The sequence below is a fragment of the Miniopterus natalensis genome, chromosome X, assembly GCF_054644295.1.
Source record: "Miniopterus natalensis isolate mMinNat1 chromosome X, mMinNat1.hap1, whole genome shotgun sequence".
NCBI lineage: Eukaryota > Metazoa > Chordata > Mammalia > Chiroptera > Miniopteridae > Miniopterus > Miniopterus natalensis.
Genome location: NC_142103.1, coordinates 23,542,643 through 23,569,537, shown reverse-complemented (window position 1 = coordinate 23,569,537; position 26,895 = coordinate 23,542,643). Strand labels below are relative to the sequence as shown.

The window sequence follows — 26,895 nt, the reverse complement described above, 5'->3', positions numbered from 1 at the left end:
CTGTCAGGAGCACCCTTATAAAGAGATAAAAAAGGTGTGGTTTCCAAGGTGGAAAGCCTAAAGCAGGAGAGCTGTGGTAAATTTCATATTTCACTCTCCCTAAATCATCCTAGCATGGGGGAGGGACCAACTGTTAAAATGCAAAGATTATAAGAAAAGGGTGTCATATTAAGCCATCTTCAGCCATTTATCCCTGATCCTGAATTAGTTCATTAGAGTAGTTGGTCACTTATTAAGGGATCTCAGAGAGGAAGACTAAGAATGATGACAATGATGATGGTAATGATTAGCGAGGAGACCTTTGGTCCGAGGAAGAAGGACAGTAAAATCTGGAATATGATACCCAAGGCAAAAGTCATGAATGTGAAAGTGAAGATTCTGGGCTCCCAACAATCAAAAGGAAAGTCTCATGTTCCTGGGAAGGAGTTAAGACTTACCATTTGATGAGCACTTACTATGAGCCAGGTATTGTTCTAGGTACTTTAATTTATTTAATCCCCACTACAATCCTGTGAGTTAGTATCATTATCCTTAAATCTTGGATTCTAGTCAATTCTGCCTAATTCTTGGAATTTTTAAAATACCCCAACTCCATTCCCCAGAAATCCATACCATTTAAGGAAGGAAAGAGTTATAGAAGATGCTGCCAGTGGAAAAAAGAGGACAGATAGGGAGTAGGCAGGCCCTAAAGTACTAGTGATCTTATTTCATGATAGTGTTGTTAAGAGTCATATCTACTCAGAGGCAACAACATTGACAATACAGATGAGGAAGTTATTCTTGGCATCATGAAACCACTACACCCTAAATGAGACCAGTAGGAATGGTAAATCACTATGGAAAAAAGAAAATCAGTGGGTCATGTAATGAGGCAATTGTACTGCAACATGACTTCCTGGAAATCAATATTAACAAGGTTATTATGGGATTATATTTTTATATACAAAAAACACCAAAATGTACCTTATAAAGTAAGCAAATCCATTAATAGATAGCAGGGCTATAAGCAAAGCAAGGCAGACTGTCACAGCAAAGGCAAGGTCGATGCCTGCAGAGAGCAAGAGGAAAGGGAAGAATGGCATTATCAAGAAGAGGCTGTAAATAAAAGGCACCACAAAAAGACTCCTCATGCTTTCTGGTGACTCTAAAATCAAGCCACACCTACCTAACTTAATTCCATTTTTCTACATCACAGTCTGTCTGGTTGACTTTATGGACACAGAAAGCAATTTCACTGTTCTGAAGCAAAACCACTCACCACTCTAACAAAAACAAATCACACGAATTAAGGCTGACCTGGGTGTTTCTTTGGAAGAAGAAGTCCATGAATGGAAAATTTTGAGTACCTTATTTTAAGTTACACAGCAACAGAGTTCCTCAGAATAAATATGTTATCTCACCTGTGAAGGGTAAATATTATGTTGCTTTCATAAAATAAAATACATTTTTAATTCAGTCAAACCCATAGACCTTGTGAGTTTTTAATGAAAAACATAGCACTTGTCCTTCGAGGGTGAGTCTGGTTTTGATAATTAGTGTTTTCATTATGATATAAATTGGTCTCTGGAAAATCTAAATATTTGGATGGATTACTAACATTTCAGAGGGAAAATATATGATGATGTGAGTAAAGAGGTAGCTGGGTATGTCATACTAAAGCAAAATAGAAATGAAAGTCCATTTCAAATATATGCATTTGGCTTTAGAAGGTTGTGGTGTACACTTACATAGCAATAATATGGATCCTTCCAAAGTTCCTCTCTTACTCTCACAGATTTAGTGGAGTTTCCCCCATTCCACAGGCCAGAGGAGTTTCATCAGTCAATCAAACTGCAAATATTTATTGGACACTGACTGTGTCAAGCAGTTGGGGGGCATAAGAATTATTAGCTATGGTCCCTACCCTCAAGGAGCAGTCTATTTAGGAAGGGGAGACACAATCAATATACAGGAAACAATTGAAAAGCAATTTTGTGCTAAGCTGTGAGATTCAGACTTATAGTTCAATGGGAGTTCATAGAGGAGAGGGTATAGAGATGGTATTTCTGTTGTGGAATCTGATCCACAGGATTTGAACATATCAAGGCAAGCACAGGTTATCTTTCTAGCAGGGGGAAAATAACAGCCTACAAAAGATCAAGGAAAAGGCTCATGCTTTCCTCTTATTAGAATAACCCCTCTGGGAGTGGGATCCTTTTTAAAACAACTAGGGGATACAAAGAACAGACTCATGGTTGCCAGATGGGAGGGGTGTTGGGGGGCTGGGTGAAAAGTAAAAGGATTGAGAAGTACAAATTGGTAGTTACAAAATAGTCACAGGATGTAAAGTACAGCATAGGGAATATAGTCAATAATATTGTAATAACTATGTATGGTACTAGGTGGGCATTTGAAATATTGGGGGAACCACTTTGTAAAGTATATGATTGTCTAACCACTATGCTGTACACCTGAAACTAATACAAAATAATACTGAATGTAAACTGTAATTGAAAAATAAAATTTTAAGTTAAAAAAAAAAACAAGTGGAGGAAGCTTTTAAATTGTGGATGATGATTCAAGGCTGCAAAGTACCTTTATTGTCATTATTTTAAATCAACTATACAGTATACCAAGATATTTATGTCATCTGAATGCAAATGATTGATTCTATATAAGTGTTCCAATATTAAAATATCCTTCCCCTAAAGAGGTTCCCTTGTAGCCCAAGCTGAACCAAATTGACTACCAGTGATTTTCCATTCCTTACCTCCTGGGTAGATCTTCCTTTCTACAAACCAGCATTTTGCATCTGCTTGAGGGAGCCTGCTACCAGGGAAGTGAATGGGAGTCCCTCTGAACCGTAGCAGCTCCATTTCCATGTCCACAGTGTAAGTACGATGGAGTCCCCATTTTTTCCCTTTGGTGTCCAGGATTACATAGTCTGAAATTCCATTTCCATTGGAATCTGTCTTTACCAACTGATTGAATCCGTAGAACTGCGTCTTTCTGGAATGCTGAACCAGGCTGGCAGCACTAGCCTGTTCATTTTCTTTCATAGCATTATTCATGGCTTGTGTGATAAGGTAAATTGAACTGTAGATGGTTCCAAACAACGGTGAAACCTATTTTTTAAAATCACAATTATCTTGAACCCTAGTCACCCTAGAGCAATCTCAGAGTGTATTTCAAGCCTGTGTTCATTATAATGGGCTGCATATCTGACTGGAGGGGAGCTCTGAAGGCAGAGAGGAAAAAAACAATTGTTTCTGAGGACTTGCTTCGTTTCTCCCCTGAATTTTTCTGTTTTTCTCCCCCAGGCCTTCACAACTTTAAATATATCAAATATGACAATTTTATGGCCAAACCAAGTCATACAGAATATATTTTTATATCCTTAATCTAAGAAAGTGATTTAGAGTTATAAAGGGCACTAAGAAAACTTGTATGGAAAGGACAAGAGGTAGAGGCACTCAAAGGAAATTTACCAGGTTAATTACTGGTGCGTTATGCATGGTAAAATCACTTTGCTGGAACTACTAGAGGGCAGCTATGTGTGGTAAGACTATAAATAATATGTTTCCATAGTCCATGTCTTATCCTGTCTTAGTTCAAAATGGCTATTCTCCTAGACAAAATGGGCTATTCTTCCTGCTCCTCAGAGAAAGCAAACACTAGAATAATGTCTTAAACACATATTCCCACACATGCACATGCAGACATGCATACTAACATATACACACCTACAAATACAGAGAAAAATGTTGTAGTATATAGAGAATGTGGTTTTAATCAAGAAACCCTATATCGTATCGGCTTGCAAAGTGGCAAAGCCTTGGCGACAAGCCACTATAAAGCAGTAAGGCTGCTACGGTCGATAGCATGACTCTGCCTGCTTTATAAATGTTGTAAAAGCAACAGTATTTGTGTATTATGTCTGGTGCACTATTCATTAACTTTGTGAGTTTATTTTTGTAACAAATCTTGCATTTTTTTTTTCATAATGGTAGGAAGGAAGAGGGCATGATCCCTCCCTCCTTCCCCCACACCAGCTATGGCTTCATGGTTTTTCATGGTTTTTCATGGTTTCACAAGGTCTAGAAAGCTATCCTCCTGTAATATCATTCATCTGAATTAAGAGATTTAATATTGAGCATTAGCCAGTTTGGCTCAGTGTTTAGAGTGTTGGCCCTCAGGCTGAAGGGTCCCAGGTTCAATTCCGGCCAAGCGCATGTACCTCACTTGCAGGCTTGATCCCTGGCCCCAGTGGGGGGAGCGTGTGGGAGACAACCAGTTGATGTCACTCACATCAATGTTTCCCTCTCTCTCTCCCTTTCTCTCTCTCTCCCCCTTCCACTCTCTCTGAAAAGCAATGGAAAAAATATCTTCTAATGAGGATTAAAAAAAAAAAAAAAAGATTTAATATTGAGCGAATCATTTTTGGGGTGGAAATACAAGTCAAGATGTAGAGAGTTATAGCAGCTAACAAGACACTGTCATGCCTTGTTAATGTAGAGCAGAGGGTTTTCAATCCTGGCTGCACATTAGAATTATGTGGGGAGTGTCAAAAATTCCAATGCCAATGCCAAACCCAACCCATACCAACAAAATAAGACATTGTAGGTTTTTAGACCCAGTGGTCAGTATTACTAAAAGCTCCCCAGGGAGTCTAATCTATATTTAGGGTTTAAAATCAACAGCATAGAAGACACACTGACTTAATGTCAGGATATTGATCAAATCACTTCTCCCCTCTCTCTAGGCTTCAAAAACAAAGATACAGAATTATGGATGTCTAAATCTTGGAGGACATCTTGTCTAGCTATATTTCTTTCTAGGAATGCAAAGGAGACCCACAGTGAAGTGATTTTTCAAGGTCACTCACCTAGGCATAAAATCAGGACTGGAACCGAGGTCTCCTAGTTCTTAGTTTAGCATTCTTGATTGAAATAGATGTTCCTTGTGGTCCCTCTTAGTTCTGAACTCTTGTGAAATTCCCCGACTCTTGGTTTAGTCCAAGGATTAGCTTGCACACATTCTTTTGGCCTACATATGGGTTATTCTTCATTTCTCTGACCTTTTAACATTGGAGTGCCCCAAAGCTCAGTCCTTCACCCTCTATCTACACCCGCTCCGTTTTAATCTCTTCTAACCTCATGGCTTTAAATACCATATCTATGTCATAAATCTCAGACTGATAGTTCCAGCTTAGACCTCTATCCTAAATTCCAGACTGATATAGTCAGCTGCCTACTTTGATATCTCTACTTGGGTGTTAAATTTTAATGTACCCCAAATCAAAATCTTAATCTTTACCCCCTGCTCCTTCTACAATGGGTCAATTTTTAAGTTACTCCATGCTTCCAGTCATTCATGCCAAAAACCTTACCTCAGATAACAGAGACAACTACAGAAATCAATACCTCAGTTTCCTGAGCTTTATTCCAATGACCTCCCTTTACCACTCTGCCTTAACATGCACTATACAAATAGGTACGGTGAATGGATGACATGTGCAGCCGCCGACATCTACACTTAGTTGCCCAGCACACACTGAGGTCCCTTAAGGGGTTTCATGAACTCCATCTTGACATTCTTGGATGCTTCATTTAATTGCCTTTAGGATTTCTTCAAGAGCCTTCCTGTTTTCTGGGGATTTGGTAGGTTATGACTATCAGTGAAGGCTGGAAGGTGGAGTATAAAATCAATACTAGTAAAACAAATGAGTAGAAAACCACAGGGCAATAAGCCCCTGAAAGCAGGGAGAATGCTAGTGTTCTGTTTTAAAAGGCACAGAGCTTTCTTGGAAAGAGATTACCTCTACTCATAGCCAAAAGCAAAGATTTAAACCCTTAAAAACAATACCCTCACCTCTGAGTTGACCCATCCAAAAGGGTTTTCAGCTGGCCAGGCTACATTGCCCTTTGTGCTCTCAGATTGACCCATTAGAGCTGACTGACAGCAACTCGTCAAGACTGCTGAGACCTGAACCTTGTTCTTCAGCATTCTCTAGCCTCCACCAAATACCACACACACACACTCTGTCTCTCACACACACACACACGTGCACACGTCCATACATGCACAGCCACAAAAGTATGGTAGAGGGCCTTGAAACTAAAGTGAAAAGCATAGCTGTAGCAACAGCATTCAGTTGCAAAAGAGTGGCTGTCACAATGGCCCACTCTTACTACAAGGGGCTTAGATTTGTCTTCCAGCTGGTTTAGTGTTCCTGTTTCACCCATTGTGCCCTTCAGCAATGGGAATTTCTCCTTCCCATAAATAAAAAGCACACTCTGTTAGCATTGGTCACAAAAGTTCTCTAGTTGTAGCTGCTGCAAATAATGAGAAAAAGAAGAGGTAGAAAGTTGGACAGGGGGAAAAGAACACTCTCCACAGCCCTCTGCGCTGGCTTCTGACAACAGCTCCAAAGAAGAAAGACAGAACTGTCAGGAACTTCTGATGACCTTGTTGACATCACAGCCCAGAACTGGGAAACCACTGATGACTTACTTATCTGTTTATGGACCTGAACCTGAATAAATGAACGAATTTTGAATAAGTAAATGATAATTAAAACTTATACTTGTTATTCATTGACTTTAGCTCATCCTACTCTAGGCTTTTTGGAGCTTATATCTGAGAGAACACAGTCTCAATCAAGAGCAGTGATATTTGAATTTTTTCACTATAATGGTTCATGGTGTTATTAAGTTGACTATCATCAGCTCAGATTTATTGTGTTTGAAAAACATAAAAATGGCTTCCAAAAATTTTTGCTCTTGGTGACATGCATTAAACCTGGCTTAGAAAACATCACCTGAAGGACAAAATGATAACATCACTTTTGAACAAAAAGCTAGGTACATGCAGAGATCATGAAACCAAAGGGTTATTGAATTTCTGTTATTAAAGGTGGTACCCCCAAGTAATATATGATCTCAATCCTTGGACTTAGTCAAGAGATGGCTAATAGCCCAATCTGTTTGATATGATACTCATGAATACAATGCCCTTATTTTATATAAACAATGAGGTAAAAAGACAGTTGTAGCCACTGTGAGCTGCAGGCAATCTTTTCTGACAACATGTGTGGTGGGTCCCATCCTGGAATGCTCCAGTTGTAACCACATTCCCTTCAACCTAGCATCCCAGGCACCCATATTTAAGGTAATGGAAAACAATAGGTGCTAGGAGCTTAAGGTCCTCCGGGCTTGCTGAGACATACAGAATACTTTTTTTGCTTAGCCAAATAAGACCACATTTGGAAAAAACATCCAAAATTTGTGTTCCAGCAATATGCATTTGTAGCCAATGGAATTTCATTGAAGACAAAGGAATACAATAAAAGAAAAGAATGCAGACACTAAAACCTTATTTCAGAAGTCTATTCTGTGCCAAAATATAAAGGTACAAAATGACAATACTTGCTCAATCATCCTGAGACCAAATTAGGAAATTTGTCACTGGTGTCCCACTCCCTTAGTCTCTTCATTCTGATTTATTGTTCTCTTTTTATGGGTCCTCATAAATCCCTATCACTTCTTATATCCGCAGAAAACAATGCAATAAACCCATTCCAATTAAAGTATTAGTCATTTAGTAATGTTACTTTGAGTAAAGCACTAGACATGGGACACAGTATAATTTTTTTAAAAGGCTAATGTGTTGTAAAATGGTCAGGTTTTAGTAGCAGACTTGGTTTGGAATCTTTGCCATTTGCAAGCTGTATGCCTTGGGCAAGTTACCTTGAGCCTCAGTGTCACTGTCCATAAAATGGAGGTATTAGTACCTAATTTCTAGGCTTAATGGGATCTTTTATGTAAAGCATAATCGTGTAGAGTAAGCACTGAAAACATGAAAGCTATTATTTGCATTTCAGAAGAGGAGCACAGGGCTCTAGTAATATCATCCTGGAATTTCAATCTTCAAATCTCTTGTTCCAGTCTTGAATTTGTGACCAATAGGTAACAAAGTCCGTTTTATACCCAGTGTCTTAGCACCCTAAAATAGTAAAACTGTTCACTTTCATTAGGGAAAGAGCTTGTTTCTATTCTGTTCTTCATTATATTACCTGCATAGTGACTAGCCCATAGTAATAATAAAAGTAAAAAAATTAATAGCAATAATAATTAACATTTATTGAGGAGCTTTAGGTGCCAGGCAAGCTCTTTATGTGTGTTAAACTTATTCAATCCTCACAACTCTATGAGGTAGTTACTATTATTATTCTCAATTAAAAAATAAAAAGACATAGACCTTAAGTAAATTTACATCAGTCTGCCTTCAAAACCCATGCTTTTAACTACCATGTTGTATCTGAGCTTAATAAATACTTGCTTAATTAATTAATGGATTGTGGTAAACTCATCAATAAAAATATCATATACACCCTTTCGTAACTTCTTTTTTTCTTAATTAAAGATAGTGAAATCAAAATTTTTTTTCTTCACTGCCTTTCTCCTCTTAAACATCACTCCCAAACAACAAAGGGAACAAGGAACAAAACCATTAAACCTCCATATCTAATGGCGTTAGCAGTCGCCTGTAACCCTAAACCACAGAAAATGAAGATGAAAAGCTGCTACAGGAGTGGCAACTAATTTAGCAGAGTGGAGAGCGATTAAACCTAAGTACTTGAAGAGGTGAATATTGGTAAGCAGCAAGCAGATTTGCCCCCTGAGAATCCCGGAAAAGCTTAGGAATTAGAGGGACCAATTACTATGGAAGTTGTGAGTCAGAGCTCTAAAAGAGGGAGAGCTGTTTGAGTGTCTATGTAAAGAGCAGTTAGACATCTGCCATTCCCACTTCTACTAAGGACAGTCAGGTCTCCGTGGAAAAGAAGTTAAATTAATTCAGAGCAGCTCCAGATCTGGGACACTTGACCCAAAGGAAAGTGGGAGTTAGGTGGGCCACAGAAGAGTCATGAAGTTAAAGTCTTCATACTTAATAGTGAAGAGTCCCAGTCTCCTTCCCCCAGCGTGGCTCCTAGAATACTGACATCCAGGATTATGATTTCCAGGAAGGAGACTGCAGCATTCTTCTCTGAAGAAAGTGACTAGTCCAAGAGGCAAGACCTATAGATACTGGCAAAAAAAGAAAAAAATCTGGTTATCCAGTTGCCCTATACTGAAACCCACTGGTCAACATACCCACCATGCACATATACCCTCATATCTTCCTTTTAGAGCTTAACTGTTAAATGTGAACAGACAGGCAGAATCACCAGACATTTAAGGAAAGCTCCTAACATGAAATAGAAACACCAAAACAAAAGGGCATGAAAAATTAAGAACTGAGAAAAACAGAGGGCAGAAGAAAACTGCAAAGGAACTGTAATGTTCATCTTCAGAGAAATAAGAGAAAATACTATACTCATGAAACAAAGGCAGTATGTTATTAAAATAGAATAATCAAACAATATGGTTTGACTCTTGGGAATTAAAACTATGATAGCCAATTTTGTTTTTAAATCAGTAAAAGAGTTAGAACAAAATATTGAGGAATTCTTCCAGAAAGAAAAACTAAAAACAAAGACATAGATAATACAAGAGAAATAAGACAAAAGAAGATCAACCAAAGCAATCTTATATCCAACTTAGAGTATTTCCAGAGATAACAAAGACAATGATGTTAAGGAAATTATCAAATAAATAACAAGAAAATTTGCTATGAAGAATGAGCTTCTAGATTGAAAGGCCTCACCAAATGTACAGCATAATACATATCAGACATCATCGTGAAATTTCATAATATTAAGAATAAAAAGATAATCTTAAAGCTTCTGAGAGAAATAAGGAAGAGTGAAAACAGGTTGCATCACAAGATCAGGAATAAGAATGACTTTGGATTATTCAACACCAACAGTGGAAACTAGAAGACAATGTGCCATGTCTTCAAAATGCTGAGGGAAAATGATTTTTAACCTAGATTTATATACTGAAATAATCAATCAATAGTAAAGATAGAATAATGACTTTCAGACATGCAAAATCTCAGAACTTTACCTCCTATATACCTTTCTTAGAAGCTACTAGAGGATGTGCTCCACTGAACGAGTAAACTAAGAAAATGGGAGTCCTAAGATTCATGAACTGGTGGTGCCAACGCATAAGAAAGGGGAAAGAAATTTCCAGGAACATGAAAAGTGAGCTCTTAGCACAATAGTTGTGCAGAAGACTTAAGTAGCAAAAAGTTTAGATTGGAATAGGAAGAGGACAGAGAGTCTCAGGAAAAGCAAATGAAATTGATAAGGGATTTAACAGGTTTTATCATGTATAAAATTGTTTTGAGAGGATTCTGTAGCTTTATCAGGCAGTATGGAAAGATTTAGAAATTTAAATTACGGTAAACAAATTTAAAAATACAGCAATTATGAACTCCAGTAAAAATAAAAATTATATGTAAAATGAATTATTACCATAATATACCACGTGGATCAGCTATGAATTATATTTATATAGGTATAATATTAAAAATACTAAATATAAAGATTGTGACATAACTATATTGAGGGTTTGAAGAAAGATAAGGAAGTATATGAAATAACAATTCTCAACCATAAAAGGAAATCAATGAATAATGTCCAAAATTGATAAATCAAGAGACCAGTAGCAGCATGCTACTTAGAAACATAGGAGTAAATACCAGAATAAAGACTTAAAAGACATGAAAGTGTTACTTCTGATGAAAAGTGGAGGAAGACCTAGGAACTGCTTTGTTGGTGATACAAACCTTTTAGCATTGCTTGACTTTCACAATTATATTCATTTATCACTTTTATAGTTGTTTGTTTTACTTTTTAAAGAAACAGGGGGATAAAAGAAATAGCTTTCAAACCATTGCTATAGGCAATATAGCCTTTGTATAGACATTTAAATTGTGCTGTAAGTTATTGGGCAAAGCAAAAATATATCTACATTTTTCATACATCTGTTTAATCATTTACTACCTGTCTCTCTCACTAGAGCTTAAGCCCCATAAGAGTAGGAACAAGTGATGTGCTAGTAAATGCTTAACATCTCCATGAGAAGGAAAAAAATTCTTGTAACATTTACCAATTTCTGTGGTGTAAATATTCTCAATGCCTGATTTCAAGCTACCATAATGATGCCACTAACACTGAGTTCAGAAAAGATGCACACAATTGGCTTTTTGTTTGTTTTTTTTTGTTTTTTTTCAATTACAGTTTACATTGAATATTATTTTTATTAGTTTCAGGTGTATATCATAGTGGTTAGACAATCATATATTTTACAAAGTGTTCCCCTCAATGTTTTCAGTACCTACCACAAGATTTTTGTCAGTTGTATGTTGCATACACTTGGCTTTTGTGGATTGGCTCCAACAATTTGCACGCAACTGGCAAGTCACCATCAATCAATAAGATCACTCTGGCCCCAAGGGGAAAAAATGGAAAGGAAGGTAGCTGTGAGCTAGGCACTCTGCTAGGCACTTTACACATGTTACTTTGTTTAATCTCCACAGTAATCCTAGAAGATATAGATCACTAATCCATTTTACAGATGGGAAAACAGAGACTCAAAAACATTTAGGTAATTTAACCATTATTCATACACCTGAAACTAATAAAAAATAATACTAAATGTCAACTGTAGTTGAAAAAAAGTCTAAGTAACTTGCCCAAGAATCACTACTGGTAAGAATGAGAGCTGAGTTTACCCAAATTTATCTAACTCCTTATCATATGCTCTCTCTGCTGTACCAGCCGCCTTCAAAAATACCTTTGAGCAACATAATTTAGGAATGGGGGTGGGGAATCTTTGTTTATCACAAATGAGAATATAATTGTCTCACTCTTTATCATTCTTTGGTTATGAAGGTAACGCTTAGGCACCTGCAAAGCGGAGGTGGAACTGCATCTAAACAAGTTTTTTTATAAGCTTTGGAGTCTTTTTTTTAGCTCTATTTCCTTGTCTAAAGCTGAGTACAGGCTGCCTAGCAACCAAGCTAATGGCATTTTTCTTTTTTTTTTTTTTTGGTCTTAATTACCTTTTCCGCAAGCTCCAAGAGATTGGATCAAATATTAAGAGAAAGTATGAGTTTTTTGCATCACAATATCTGCTCATATATATGTACAACACACACACACACACACACACACTCCTCCTTCCCTACATTCAGTGATTAAAATACAAAGACAAATCTCAGAGGGAAGGTGGGGAGGTGGGGTGGGTGGGGAGAGATTAACCAGGGAATTTATATGCATATATGCATAACCCATGGACACAGACAATGGTGTGGTGAAGGCTTGGGGGGGCAGATGCGGGGCTGAGGGGGTCAAAGAGGGGAAAAGGGGGACATCTGTAATACTTTCAGTAATAAAGATAAATTAATAAAATAAAGTACAAAAATGACCTAGTCTGTATCTATGTGATGCCATATCATTGGCTAAAAGTACAAAAATTCGCTATCTTGTGGCTTGCTTATAAGGACACCAAACAACTGTTTTGAACAATCATCCTTAGAAATTTGAGGGATCCTTGCAATTCTTAACCAAATTGATTGTTTTCAGTTAAATATTTGTGTCCAGCATTGTTAATATCTCTGCTAGTCACTTTTTTCATTAGAACATGAATCGCAAAATCTTTGCTATCAATACTCAGGAGAGAAAGAGATAAGTAAACCTAAGTGTCATCTGAATCACTTATTCAGAGAGAGAAACAGTCCACAGGATAAAGAAATAAAGAGTAGATAAAAAGGAGAATATTATAGAAAATGTGAGTGTTAGAGACAATCAGCTACCTAGCTGACAACCTTCTCCCTTACTAACAAAATCCTAATTTTGTTCACAGGTTTTCAACAGCCATAGGGTCAGTTATGGTGGTTTCATTCTTATTTCTAAATTATTGGTTTAAGTATGGGTATGGGACATGATTGTGACCAAGAACATGTGGGGAGAAGTTTGCTTGAAGAGCTTCTATGAGAGGGGCATTCCCAACTTTTGTCTGTAGGCAGGTCTAGCTGTATGTCATGTCTGGAACTATGGCAGCTATCTTGTGAACATGAGAACAACCAGATCATAAGGTCAAGCTAGCATGCTATGACTTGTAAAGTGGAAAGATTAAAAGAAACGGGTTCATTGACAACATCATTGAGCCGAATAACTGACACTGGAGCTCCCATAGCTTCAAAAAAATTTTTTTTAATCCTCACCCTATGATATTTTTTCCATTGCTTTTCAGAGAGAGTAGGAGACAGAGAGAGAGAAAAAAAAAAAAATCAATGTGAGAGAGACACATTGATTGATTGTCTCCCGCACATGCCCTGACCAGGGCCAGGGGTCATGTCTGCAACCAAAGTACATGGCCTTGGCTGGAATCAAACTCGGGACCCTTCAGTCCACAGGCTGACACTCTAACCACTGAGCCAAATTAGCTAGGATAAATTTTGAAAAAGAAAATTACTTGGATCATTTTGTGTTGAGGTGTCTGTTACTTGCAACCAGAAGCATTATAATTAATACAGCAGGTTAGCAAATGTTAGAACATTTAAAACTTCTTTATGTGTCTCTCTAAATAGTTCCAAAAATTACTGCCTTCTACATCTGGCCTCTGACCTATAAAAAAAACCCTCTGTATTTTTTCAAATTTAACTGGCATCTTTGGCCTTCGTCACATTCTTCATCGTTTTTGCATTTTTCCTCTTTGCTTTTGTCCTTACTCTTCATTGTTTTTTCTGTTTTCCCCTCCCCACTTCTTTTCCTTTCTCTGCCCTTAAGTGGCTACTATTTGAATTTGAAATATGTTTATACATACATTCATCTATACATATATAAATATTATTTCTTATATATTAGAAGGTAGGAATTCTTTCACATGATTTCTTTCATATACGGGTAGCTCTATTAGCAAAAAAACACCTGACCTCTCTTCTCTCCCTTACTTATTTTTTTCCACAAAGGAGAAGTGACTTACTTGGATTGGTTAGTTTGGAAAGAGAACTAAGCATGTGTAGCCCAGCCCCTCCTAACATCTTTGTCTTGTGAGTGAGCTACCAATAGGGAACACACACTCTACTATGCTCCTCCAGGCTGTACATTTTACAAAAGGCATGACATCATGGGGCAGGAATATGGTGGTCCAGTAATACTGGTGACTAGATGGGGAAGTCTGATTAATCCTCAGATTCATTAGTGGGAAGCTCAAATGTCTACAGACAGAAGCCACACTCTCTAATACAAGCTTTATCAATAATAAAGGTAATATCTTCTTATATACCAGCTCTCTTGTCTTATTGTTGAATTGGTTCAGAACTTGGGTGAGAAACAATACTTCTTTTTACTAGGCCCCTTTGAACAGCACTAGTATATATCACAGTTTTGTTGTCCTATTCTTAAATATATTTTATTTATTCTTCATGGCTGTATGCTGTCATTGTGGGTTGCTTGAAGGTGAAAAAAAAATCTTCAACAATATGTTTTTGTTTTATAAAAGTTTTCTGCAAACAAAAGGTGATTTTCATTTGTGTGTGATTGCCTATGGAATAGAAGCTCTTCATTGGAAAAATATTTACCTTCATTATTTTTGAGGTTCTTGCTCATAACTTGTGAATTTGTATTTACTTGATCTGACTACAATTTCTCAGGAATTCCACCTCTAGCTCTTGCCTCTGTATAGGCTTGATAGAAGGTCTTTTCTTGGGTCTCCACTGTAATGATCAACACAGCATCATAGGCTTCCCAGAGTTTGGGGTTGTTCTTCAGGACCTGGTAAGGGATATGCTTATAAGGTACACTGTAGAGCAGGGCATCATAGGGAACAAAGACATAGGTTCCATCAGTCATTTTCAGATCATGAGCCCATTCCAAGAGATGTGTCCGAGTCTCTCCCCCAATCAAGGCCGAATGCATACACATGATGATTACTGAAACCAACAAAGCAAAAAGGTTGTGGCAACAATATGTTAGTAAGTATAGTACCCAAAACTACAGATTGATAGAAGTAAATAAATGTGTTATAACCAATTTGTAAATAATTTCTATCTTATGCCTGCAAGATGAGCAAGATTAGAAGCCCAGATCTGAGGCTGAGGTATGTTCAGGGACTGTGGATTAAGCACAGGGACAAGACAGATATATCTACAGCCGCAGAACCTAAAGTTGACAGGAACAACAAAAAATATAAGAGGAGGCAGCATAATGAAGAGGCTTTAGGGTTGAAAGACCTAGGTTTATATCCTAGTGTCATCAATTATTAGTTGTACACCATTAGGTAAATTATTAACCTCTATCTGTCTCATTCCCAAAATAAAGATAATAAATATGTGCTTCATGGGGTGACTGAAGGAGCAATTCATATAATGGGTTAGCACATACCACTCGATAAATAGTAGTTATTATTATACCGAAGATAAGAAGTCTAAAAGGAGAGGATGGGAGATATTCCAATAGCCATTGTCATTTTTTATTGCCAAACTCCTAAATACATTCTAATAGATTTTAACCAACTATTCCCACCCTTACCAAGGACATTATAGACAATGAATGGCACTAACTTACACTCACCTATAAATGCTACTAACTTTTAAAAATATAACTTCCCTATAATTGGAATTACTTTGCATTAAATTTCATTCTTCCTAGACTTGTGAAACTATGTTGTTTAGCAAGGCTATGCTAAAATATAGTGGATTAGAGGAAGCAACGGGTTGAAGAATGACAACTAGATCATGAGATTGAAAGTCATATCCAATTTTGCCCTTGGCATGCTAAATGAGTTTAGTGTAAGTCCACTGTGCATCAGTGCCCACACTTTTAAAATGTAGATTCCAATGCGTTTCACAGGTACATTGAATAGTTTAATTAGATAATGCCTGGAAAGTATTCTGAACTCCTTGAAGAAAGGAAAAGGTCCTATTGCCACTGGTAAATATTAATTATATATGCTTAAATGGGAGCCTTTAATCCCAGGAAGTGACTAAATTAACTAATTTCAATGACTAGTTTACACATTGCTTCACCTATTTTCAAAAAACTTCTTTGCACTTGTTAAATACCCCTAGAAAGTTTCCCTTTTGAGCTAAAGCTAGTACCCTTCATTTTTTAAGGCATAACTAGCAAGTTATGAAGTTGATTTAAATACACCACACCCACATAAACCATAACTTGAGTTTCCAAATGACCATTGCTCCTTCAATATAATTACCCTAAGAGGTTCTACATGTATTATGATGCTCAAATCTTCCTTCAAATACTCTGGGGATATCCTTGGAGCCAGTTCCTGAGCCACACAAGGGATTCAGCCTCCTTTGTGCATAATCACATATTGTATAATGAGAAAATGGAGTGCCAAAGAGGTTTGATAAAGCAAAGGTTGGATTTAGAAAGAGAAACTAAAACCAAAGGCCTACGACTCCCTACACTTATCTGCACTATTAAACATGAATCAGTTTGGTCAAATTAGTTCAGTAACACGTCCATTGATGGGAAAAAAATGAGTTAAGTCAAGTGCTTCAGTTAGTTGGTCAGTTCGTCCAACAGTATCCTTGGCAAATATGTCAGTATTGGCAACTTTCTTCTACAAAAACAGAAATTAGATGATTCCACCAACATTACCCAATAGAGATAGAATTCCATTTAACTTAATTAAAGAAATATTAAAATCACTTCACTGGATGGTAAATGCTAAATAGAACTAAGTGCTTTGTGTTGGTTGAAATACATCAAATAATTTTAATATATAGTACATGTAGTGGGTGCTGTGGTGTGCCACCCAGATGGAATTCATCCTACTGACTGCTGGGGGTGTTAGGAGATGATTGCTGATGCCTCTCTGGGAATTGTCCTCAGCCAAAGAAAGTCACATTTTCCAAGGTCACATCCCATCATTAGTATGCTAGAGTAAACTTGTGTTGGTTCACAAGAACTTATGGTTGAATTTTCAGGGATTTTGTGAGCAAGTTAATGCCATATTTATAAAATGAAATTAGGCATGGTGGCAGTGATTATAGCATTAAAATAAGCAAATGCTAAAAACCAGGGCTTCCTCCTCCACCCCCACCCCCGGAAGAGCTGACTGTTAAACAATTATTATTACACTGCACCCCTTTTTCTGCATCAGCCTGTACCCAATGACTAGTCAACATGAAGATATAAAGGCCAAGAATCCTTTCCTCAATTCTGGATAACTCTGAAGGGCCACCCCAGTTTGAGAGCTCCTGTTGGAATTAGCTAAGGCCTTTGTTGCAACTGTATGACTGGTCCATTTTTTTCTTTTTGCCCAGTTCTATCGCCTTCTCTCCCTCACAGGTAATGTCCTTGAAAGCATTTCCCCAATAAGCTTCCTGCACACAAATCTTCATTTTATAGACTTTTTTTCAGGGCATTGACTTGTGACACTGGTTTAGAGCCTCATTGTACTCTGAACTGACTTCTGTTATGGCACATATAAATAAGATGTTTTGTCCCTATTTATTTTTGTCAGCCTCCACTATGAAACCGTGAGCTCTTGTGACTGTGTTACCTATCCTGTACATATTATCTCGGTACATATCATGCACAGGATAAATGTTGTTTAGATGAATGTTTAAAAATTTCAGAAAGAGAGGTTGTACACTTGGGTGTCTTTTGTTGGTTTCTTAAAAGACATGGGCATATTTGAGTTGTTAGTATGGAGCAACAATTTGAAGAGACGTTTGCTGGGCAGGTAGATACTACCATGGCTGTTTTTAATATTTAGTATCATTAAATATGCTCAAGATTTTATCCTCAATCTGAATCTCTCCTTTTAATTTTCACTTCATTGGCCTACACTGAGGACAGTTCAAACAAAAAGTCAGAAGTTTTATAATTGGAGAGACCCTTTGAGACCATCTAGCTCCTCTCCCACCCTATTATTTTATAGATAAAGAAATGGAAGCCTCAAAAAAAAAAAAAAAAAAAAGAAAAAAAAGAAATGGAAGCCTCGAGAGGGAATGATCACAGGCTTCTCTATTTTTTGCATGGCAAGACCCTGCTATTGAACATAATTAAAGTAAAAAGCTTAAATACTGAATTTAAACAACAGCATCTTAATTTAATAGATTGAGTACTTCATAAACAAGGATTTGTGGATACATCTGGTCTACATGATAATTTTACTAAATAGTTTTATTATCTCAAAATTACATTCATTAAAATGGGATTTTACTTGTAAGTTGTTGTCAGGAAAAGATTAGTGGACAGAAATGTTAAATCCTAGACAAGGCTTGGGTCAGCAGGTAATCGTTGAATAATACCAATTTGTAAGTTTCCATTCTGATTATTAACAGTCAAGCCACTCCATAACCAAAGACTAGGAGATATATTCTCCTGAAATCCCATCTCACCAAGATATAATATTAGCACTTTCTCTAAGTTACCTGAGCCCCACTCAAGCTGCCTAGCAGATGTATATCTTTATACTGTGGTACCCACTATGGCAGGCTATCCAGGACCCTCTCTTTCACCCTCAACACTAGCATCAGAAAATACCTTGAAACTCTAGGAAAAACCAATCACCAAGTCAATTAACTCTTACTTCTCTTCCTATATTGAAATACTCCATCCAATATTTCCTTGAGACAGAGGGACTATGTTTCTCAGAAGTCAAAGTTCACTTTTTAAAATTTCTCTCAGATTACTGGTTATGTAGTCCTTAGTGGGGGAAACTGGACCCACCTAGAGAGATGGAAATGGTTTTGCTAGCATTTGCTGAAGAAGCCCTTAAGAGTCATATTCATGTTGTGAGCCTATAATATTGCTCTGAACCCACAGAAACCCCCATTATATTGCCCTTGCTCTTCATTTTAACCATTTTTTGACATTTCCTACCACTAACATATATTTTAACCTATTTTATTTTAACAAGTGTTGAGAGAGAGGGGAGGGGAGGCAGGTCAGGGGAAGAGGAGGCATGCAGTGTGATTTACCACAAGTCTCACACTTCTCCAGGACTTGCCCCATCTGGATATACTGTCAAAGAAGTAGATTCATATCCTCTTCCTCTCAGTTTTCCCCCACCCAGTCTATAATATGGATATATAAAAAGAGGGTAGGACCGTCTAGAATCTGCATGTTTCCCAGCACACACCTCTCCCAAGTGATTCAGTACAGGAGGTGCTCAAAGCATACTGTAAGAACATTGCATTAGGCAATGTGTGGCTGTTTCTATTGGCTGAAGACATCCCACATATTTCACTTTAAGTCCTGAGACCACTTAGGTGCCACTAATGAGTAACTGGTCCAAGAAGCTCAGAATGATGTCAGACATATTACAGTCAATGGCCATTCCAGGTGCATCAGATCATGTTTTTTTCATACCTAATATAACTGGTAATGCAAGTGCATTTATTGCCTTCACAGTGCTGCCCAGCTTGAGATAAGTTTTTAATATTTCTCCACACCTTGCAAGATATGTTTTCTTCAACTTTCCTAAACTGCTATATATACAAATAAGGCTTCTTAAATGCAGGAGACCTAGATGTTTAGAGATTTTCTCTTGTGCTAGGTCTTCAATAATTGTATCATTACTGATAGTGGTCCTACTTATGAGAGTAAGTTTTCCTTCTACATTTAATTCATTTACATTTATCTATATCAAATCTTATACCAATTCCCTATCCGGACTAAGGCTCTTGGCCAAAAGCTTTATCAGTATTATTATTGTTATTACTGTTAGGAAAACAGGGCTTGGTACCCTGAAGCACTTTTTAAAATTTCATAAATGGATCTAGAAATTAAGGAAGAAAAATGGAAGGGCTGATTTATATACCATATACAGAACACAAGATCTCAAATGAGTATGGTGTAGGGGCATACCTCAAGTGGACAGGAGGCAGTAGAGCATAAGTCTTTCATTAAGCCAGTGGTTTTCAAAGTGTGGACCCTGGACCAGCAGCAGCAGCATCACTGTGAACTGTTTAGAAATGCAAATTCTGGGGCTCTACCCTAGCCCTCCTGAATCAGAAACTATGGAGGAAAAATCCAGCAATCTGTGTTTTACCAAGCCCTGCAGGGGATTTTGTTACATATCTAAGTTTGAGAGTCACTGCGTTAGACTAACCTGAGTATATATCTTGACTTTCTCATTCACTAGGTGTGTGACATTGGGCAAGTTACTTAACCTCTCAGCCTCAGAATTCTCTTCCATAAAGTGCATTAAATAATTATCAGCCTTACTTTATAAGGATGTTGCAAGAGTTGAATGAAATGGTCCATACAAAGCCCTTGCAAATGACTAGCACATAATAAACTCTCAATGAATATTAGCTATTATCTTTGTTGTTATTATTATTTTTTATGCAGAATAATTTTCAATAGATAGGAAGAGGCAATAAGATACTAATTTTTGGAAGAATAAAATAAGACCATTTTGATTGTGCCCTATTTACTAATGGTCATATTGTCATGAAAATTTCCCCATTTAGGACTTAAAGGAGTCCCCAAATGGTTCAACAACTTGGCAAGCCCAAATTGAAAGGATTTCACAATCAGTCAAGCATTGATAGGCAAAAAATTGAGGAGAAGGGAGGAGGGCTTGAAATAGCCATTTGAAAAGTTTTCTGAAGAGCTTTTTTAATGGGGCCTCCAGCTAGCCTTTGTGAGAATTAGCAAAAGAACCTATTCAGGGTAATTACAATCTCACAGGTGCTCTGCCTGGTGAATGGATGCTCTTTTGTCCCATTGGATCAAAACCTCCATCAGGGCTCATGGTTAAAGAAGCAGAGAATGAACTGAATTTTGGCCCTCATGCCTACTCAGTTAGATTCCCTTGTGCAGGGCACAACCTGCATAACCACACACAGCAGCCCTGACTGTAAATTGAGGCCTTTGCCTTTGATTAATATCTCTATTTGACTTAGTCAGAAACAAAGATACTTGATTATTGTCCCCGAAGTTTAAACTAAATGAGCTGATAATCTGGGAGAGGCTGGATCCCCACTTCTCTAGGACTTCATTTACCCCATTCTTTGGTGTTAATAATGCCTACAGCTACTTATATGTTATGTGAGACTGACTCACACTTGTTGTAAAATTTGAAAGAAAATACCTATCTCCTCCCTAATCCTGATGATTAAATGAGATTATCTATATGCAAATACCTTGTAAACTGCAGAGAGTTGTTCACATGTAAAGTGTTTTTATGGTTCCTTTCATTGTCTCTAAAGTAACATCTAATAACATCCCTGTTGTTTCCTCTCTCAAGGGCCCACAATTGTAATTATTGTTATCATCTTTACTATGAAGGTTTATCATTGTCTTGGTATTGTGTCAGCACAATTTAGACGCAGTTTGTAGAAAGGCAGTCCTTCTGACTCTTATAAGGTGCCAAGGTTATTTCCTAATAGGATACCAGCCAGTAGTAGACTAGCTTTCTCTCTCCTTCCTCCCACCACTGTTTCTCACGACTATCCCCACATGAAGCTGTAGTCGCTGTTATTGTGAGCAGATGAGACAAAACCAAACTTCCAACTATTTCTATTACTTCCAAATATTGTCAAGTCTCTCCAAAGGAAGGGGTTCCTTTTCACTGTATTTTTTATGTCACAAAAGGTCCTTCTCTGAAGGTTTGCTTGGAGGTACCCAGTGTTAAGCAGTAGTCTCATATCTAGTGGAATAGGAAAGAGGCCAGGGAAGTAGCCTCATATCCAGCAGAATATGAAAGGCCTGCCTTCCCCAGCTCTTCTCAGCTGACACACAAAAAGTTTAGTGCCTTTTGCCTTGGCCTGTGTGGATCAGTTGGCTGGAACATTGTCCAGTACACCAAAAAGGTTGCAGGTTCAATTCTGGTCAGGCCACATACAGGAGGAAGCTGATCGATGTTTCTCAAATGGATGTTTCTCTCTCTCCCTCTCTCCCTCTCTCTCTCTCTGTCTCTCTCTCTGTCTGTCTCTCTCTCTCCCCCTTTCTCTCTCTACAATCAATAAAAAGCATATCTTCAGGTGAAGAAAAAAAATATATATGGTTTGTGGAAAATTAAAAACTATTTTTAAAAAAAGCTGACTACCTTTTCAGTCAAGATAGATAACAGTTAGAAATACTTTAGCAGTCTAAGTCCTACCAGTTTGAGAGGGGCTAGAAAATCAGCTAGAGATTTGATCTGGTTTGTGCTGTATCTGGTGTTTTATAACTTTCCTCACTGCTCTGTTGGCCCAAACCACACTCATTGGCCTCTGGCTCAGTTTTTCACCAGATCTCCCTTTTTCTGATGGGACTGGAGATGTGCCCTGAACCATAGGCCACTGAGCTAAAGTCCTAAGACTCAGTCTATTTTTTTTTTAAACTCTGGATCCTAGTTCTCATACTCCCAGTGGCTGGAGCACTGCTCTCAATGGATAATAAAGTAAAAGACAGTTCTATCTTACTTTAAGACTCTTCTCTTCCACAACTTCTGCTGTCACAACCCACCTACTACTTAGCATGCCCTCAGATACCAACAACTGGCTATATCAAGTGTGAGTACCAAATACTTTTTTGAAGACTTGCACACTGATCTACCAGAAGTCATACTCAGGGCACAGCTTAACGGATGGCTCACTTTCCCTGCCTGTCTCTCCCCCACTGCACCCACCTGCCCACATTCTGACTCACGTTGCTGGGATCCCAGCATCCTTCATCTGAGTCTGCCTGTTTTGTCAGAAACCAGAGGCAAAGTCCCAGAGTGCACTGTTTTGTCTTCACTACCTTTTCTCTCCCTTTCTGTGTCCCTACTTCACTTTCTGTTGCTGTCCTCTTTACCCAGGGTCTTTCTTTGCTCCATAACCACATACCTTCCTCTCTGGCTTTCCCCCCCTAATCTTAAAACTTTCATTCCCTTAGCCTGGCCTGGCGTAGCTCAGTGGTTGAGCGTTGAGCTAGGATCCAGGCGATCAGGGTTCGATTCCCGGTCAGGGCACATGCCCGGATTGCGGGCTTGATCAATGACTCTCTCATCATTGATGTTTCTATCTTTCTCTCTCCCTCTCCCTTCCTCTCTCTGAAATCAATAAACATATACTAAAAATAAAAATCTCATTAAAAAAAAAAAAGTTTCATTCCCTTAGTGGGCTGATTCGTACTGTTACAAAGAAAACAATCTGATTAAACAAAATCATAAGATAAAAATGACTAATAGCTTAAAGTAAGGAATATTCATTTGCATTTTCATTAACTTAAAGCAGTAGTTCTTGACTCTGGTTGCATTTTACAAGTACCTGTGAAGCTATGTAAAATACTTTTGCTGGGGCCCCACTATCAGACCATCAGAATCTCTGGAGGTGGCACTCTGGAATCAATCATTTTGAAAAGATGTCCAGGTAATTCCAGTGTGCAGCCACAATGAGAACCACTGACCTAAGGAAATAATCTCTCATGGTAAGGCAATAATATGTACCTTTGCTCCTTCCCTACCTCAAAGGAGATGTGGGTGGTGAGCGCTCAGTCCACTGACAGCCCAAATTGCTTCCGGACCTGGATTTATTTAACATTTCATGGTAGAGGTCAAAATGTCATTTCAAAAAGTATACTATTTAGAATGGGTTGGATATGAAACACTCATTAAATATAAACTTGCAGGAGATACTGGGCTTCATGAAGATTTGTAACATATTATAAAGTTTTATTAAATATGTTAGCCTGTTTCTGGCATCACATCTCTTTGGAAATGGTTTTTATAGCTTTAAAAATAATTCTGAGCTCTGCTTTAAAGGTATCAGCTCTGTTATGAAGTAATCAGAATCACACTGATTGCTTAACATTATAGGATCTTGTAGAGTGCAGCTGAAAGCAGACTACTGTAGTTCCTGTAACTAAAAATTCTTGTCCTCATCCCCCCATAATGATCATAATTAAGTTTCAATACTGGAGACACTTGAAACCTAAAATGGGATTCTGGGTATGGGCCAGGCTTTAGCTGGACCATTCTCTAACAAGTCCATTGTTATATTAAGGAAATGACTAGGACTAGGACTAATCCTAGAAGTAATCAGTTTGACAAAGTAGTGTCTGAGCTATCTGTCCCAAAGTGGTGGAGTAGCTGCAATAAGGAAATGAGCAGTGTTCCCACAAATTACTGCCACTTTCTAGAAAGAGATAAAGTGGAGATTTTTAAAATTAGGATAAGATAAAGATAAAGTGGACATTTTAAAAATTAGAATATAAAAAATCAACACCAAGTGTCATGAAGGTTTGCAATAAGTGTAAGTAAAAGGTTTGATATAAAAGGATCTGGAAGATCCAGCTGCTGTTGCTCAGTGGTTAAGCACCCACCTATGAACTAAGAGGTCCTTGGTTGGATTCCTGGTCAGGGCACATGCCCGGATTGCAGGTTTGATTCCCCAGTAGGGGGCGTGCAGGAGGCAGCCAATCAATGTCTGTCATCAATGTTTCTATCTTTCTATCCCTCTCCCCTCCTCTCTCTCTAAAATCAATAAAAACATATTTTTAAAAAAGAATCAAGAAGGACTCCCTTCCCCAAAATGTACCCAACTTGCCTTGGTAATACCAGCTTCAGTGGGTCAGTTCAAAGTGTTTCACAATTTGTCCATTGCCTCTGCAAATAGTATCTTTGAACATAAAATTTCTCTTGAAAGGGGAAAGACTAAAATGCAGGCGGTCTTATTTTAACATGCTTTCATTTATCAGGCAGATATGGTGTTCCATATCCGTGTGCTGCAGAGAAAGTAGCCCCCGTTTGGGGGTGGAGAACAGAAGGGGGACATGCATTTCAGAGTCCAGATAAGACAGTGAGATGTGATGACACAAGGGCCTTGGTCACCTATGAGGGAACGTACCCAGAAGGGAGTGAAAGGAAAATCTTCTTTCAGTGACTAGAACAGACAAAAATGGAGCAATAAGAACAGGCCTCTGGCTAATCTGAAACCTCCAGGGTCCTAAGAGCAAAGAGGGTATGTGGATACAGTTGCTCTTGATGCTATTGTTCCCCAACCTGGTGCTGAGAGCAGTCATTGGCACCTAAGGGCACTTTAACTGCAGAGTTCTTTGTACCTTTATTCAGTTAATAAAATAGGCTCTGTTAAAGAAGGAAGTCTTGGGGCCTGCGTGGGAGTGGAAGGAGGCAAACGCATGAAGAACTGAAGAGTAATTTGCTACCTTAGGGCGCGAGGATAGGAAACGTGTTGGAAATTGTAATATCTTTCTCTGAGCCACGTTTAAACCTCAGCCAGGAGTTGTCCGCCAGGCGAATCTGCTGGAGAGCTTCCCAAATGCTTTGGCTGTCTTTTCCTGTGGTCAGGACGACCCCTACAGGTAGGCCACGGCTCCGAAGAGCACTTGCAACTTGATTGGCTGTGTGCACCCAAATGTCTTCATTTGAGGAAATTACTCCAGCATGAGCCCACTGCAAATATTCCATGACAGTTACCAGCACCCAGATGGGAGAAGGGAGTGCCCGAGAAAAGGTCGGGTAACTATTTTTATTGTCTAATTCATAATTTACACAAGCCCAAGAGAAAATCACTTTGTCCCAGCTGTTTCCAAGGAGCCCAGCTGCCTCGCAGTAGCCAGGGTTGGCAGGTCCAACAAATCCAGAGGCCACCTGGTGGTGAGAAATGAAAGTGGAGAGGGCCCTGAAAGTCTCACAGTCTTCATTGGGAATCACATATTTAAAAGAGTAACCCAGGTTAAATGACGGGTCTCTGTTGATCCGTTCAGTGGCTAATTGAGCAGCAACCTCAGTCAGGGCCTTGGAGAACAACTGATCCCAAGCCCAAGGGCCCACTACACCTATCTTGTAAGGAGGTGCTCACACCTGCTGCGGGAGGCATGTGAGGGTCAGGAGGCACAAACACTACAGGAGCTTGAAGGATGCAAAGTTGTAGTGTCCTTGCTGTCTTCTGGGAGCCTTAAACCAGAGAACAAGATGAGAGAAAGGCCAGGGTCCCAAGAACATAGCCTTCCTGCTACCAGCAAGCTAACAAAGGGATACTGGAAGCTTAGTGCGCTTTCCCGAGATGGACAGTGGTGTTTCCAAATGCCTGTCAATTAGAGGGAAAGATGTGTTATTCACATTATTCCTGAAGCTTCTGGAAATATTGGTTATGAAAAAATGGCAAAGGAATAGCAGTCCCCAAACTAGAAGTTTCTTTCCCCTCCCTCCAACCAAAACTCCTCCTTTTCTTGTTCTTCCTGTACTCCTTATATCAGTAGAAGGCATTTCCATCCACAGTTCACCCACTTTCTCCAGTCAGAAACCTGGGAGTCAGCTGAGACTCTTCTTTCTTTTCTGACCCCACATTCATCACCAAGTCCTGTCGATTTAACTTCAGTAATAACTACCTACCCCACAGTGTTGTGAGGATTACATGGGTTAACATACAGCAAGCACTTATAACAAGATTATATTAGTGATATTATCGTTATTATAGTTTTAAATATGTCCACATTTCTCCACCATACTGTCCTCTTGGAGAGAAACAAAGATGTAAACAGATAATGACAATGTAGAGTAAATAGTGCTATGATTGAAATAGCCCAGACAGAAGAAGACAGAGATTACCCAAACCCAGATTTCAGGGAAGGTGAGGAGGGAGGAGAAGGAACATCTGAGTTCAGTATTGAAAGAAAAGTTAGCCTAGAGAATGGGATTGTGAAGGGTGTTGGTGCTAAGAGCCTTCCAGGCTGAAGGAACAGCATACAGTAAATACAGAAGTTTATGTGTGTTTTTTTTAAAGGATATGTTAGATTTCGCAGAATTCCAAGCCATTTGTTCTGCTTGGGTCTATATTATCAGCCAAGATAGGGACCAGATCACCAAGAGTCACATATGCCATTCATAGGTTTTTAGATTTAATCCTGTAGATAATGGATTTAAGCAGAGAAATGGTATCAGATTTTTAGTTTTAAAGGATCACTCAAGTAGCACTGTGGAGAATGGGTTGGAAGGGGACAAGACTGGAGGCTGGGAGACCAGTTTGGAGACTGTTGTAGTAATCCATATG

The 26,895-nt window shown here is 38.4% G+C and overlaps 1 protein-coding gene across 1 annotated transcript in view; it reads right to left on the bottom strand.

Moving 5' to 3' along the window:
- Nucleotides 1-25,847, bottom strand: part of GUCY2F (guanylate cyclase 2F, retinal) — an 81,132-nt gene extending 55,285 nt beyond the window's left edge. Inside the window, 4 exon segments of the mRNA XM_016198670.2 lie at nucleotides 964-1,048; nucleotides 2,750-3,104; nucleotides 14,564-14,865; nucleotides 25,106-25,847. Coding sequence (XP_016054156.2) covers nucleotides 964-1,048; nucleotides 2,750-3,104; nucleotides 14,564-14,865; nucleotides 25,106-25,847 — 1,484 coding nt within the window.
- Nucleotides 25,848-26,895: the final 1,048 nt, after the last annotated feature.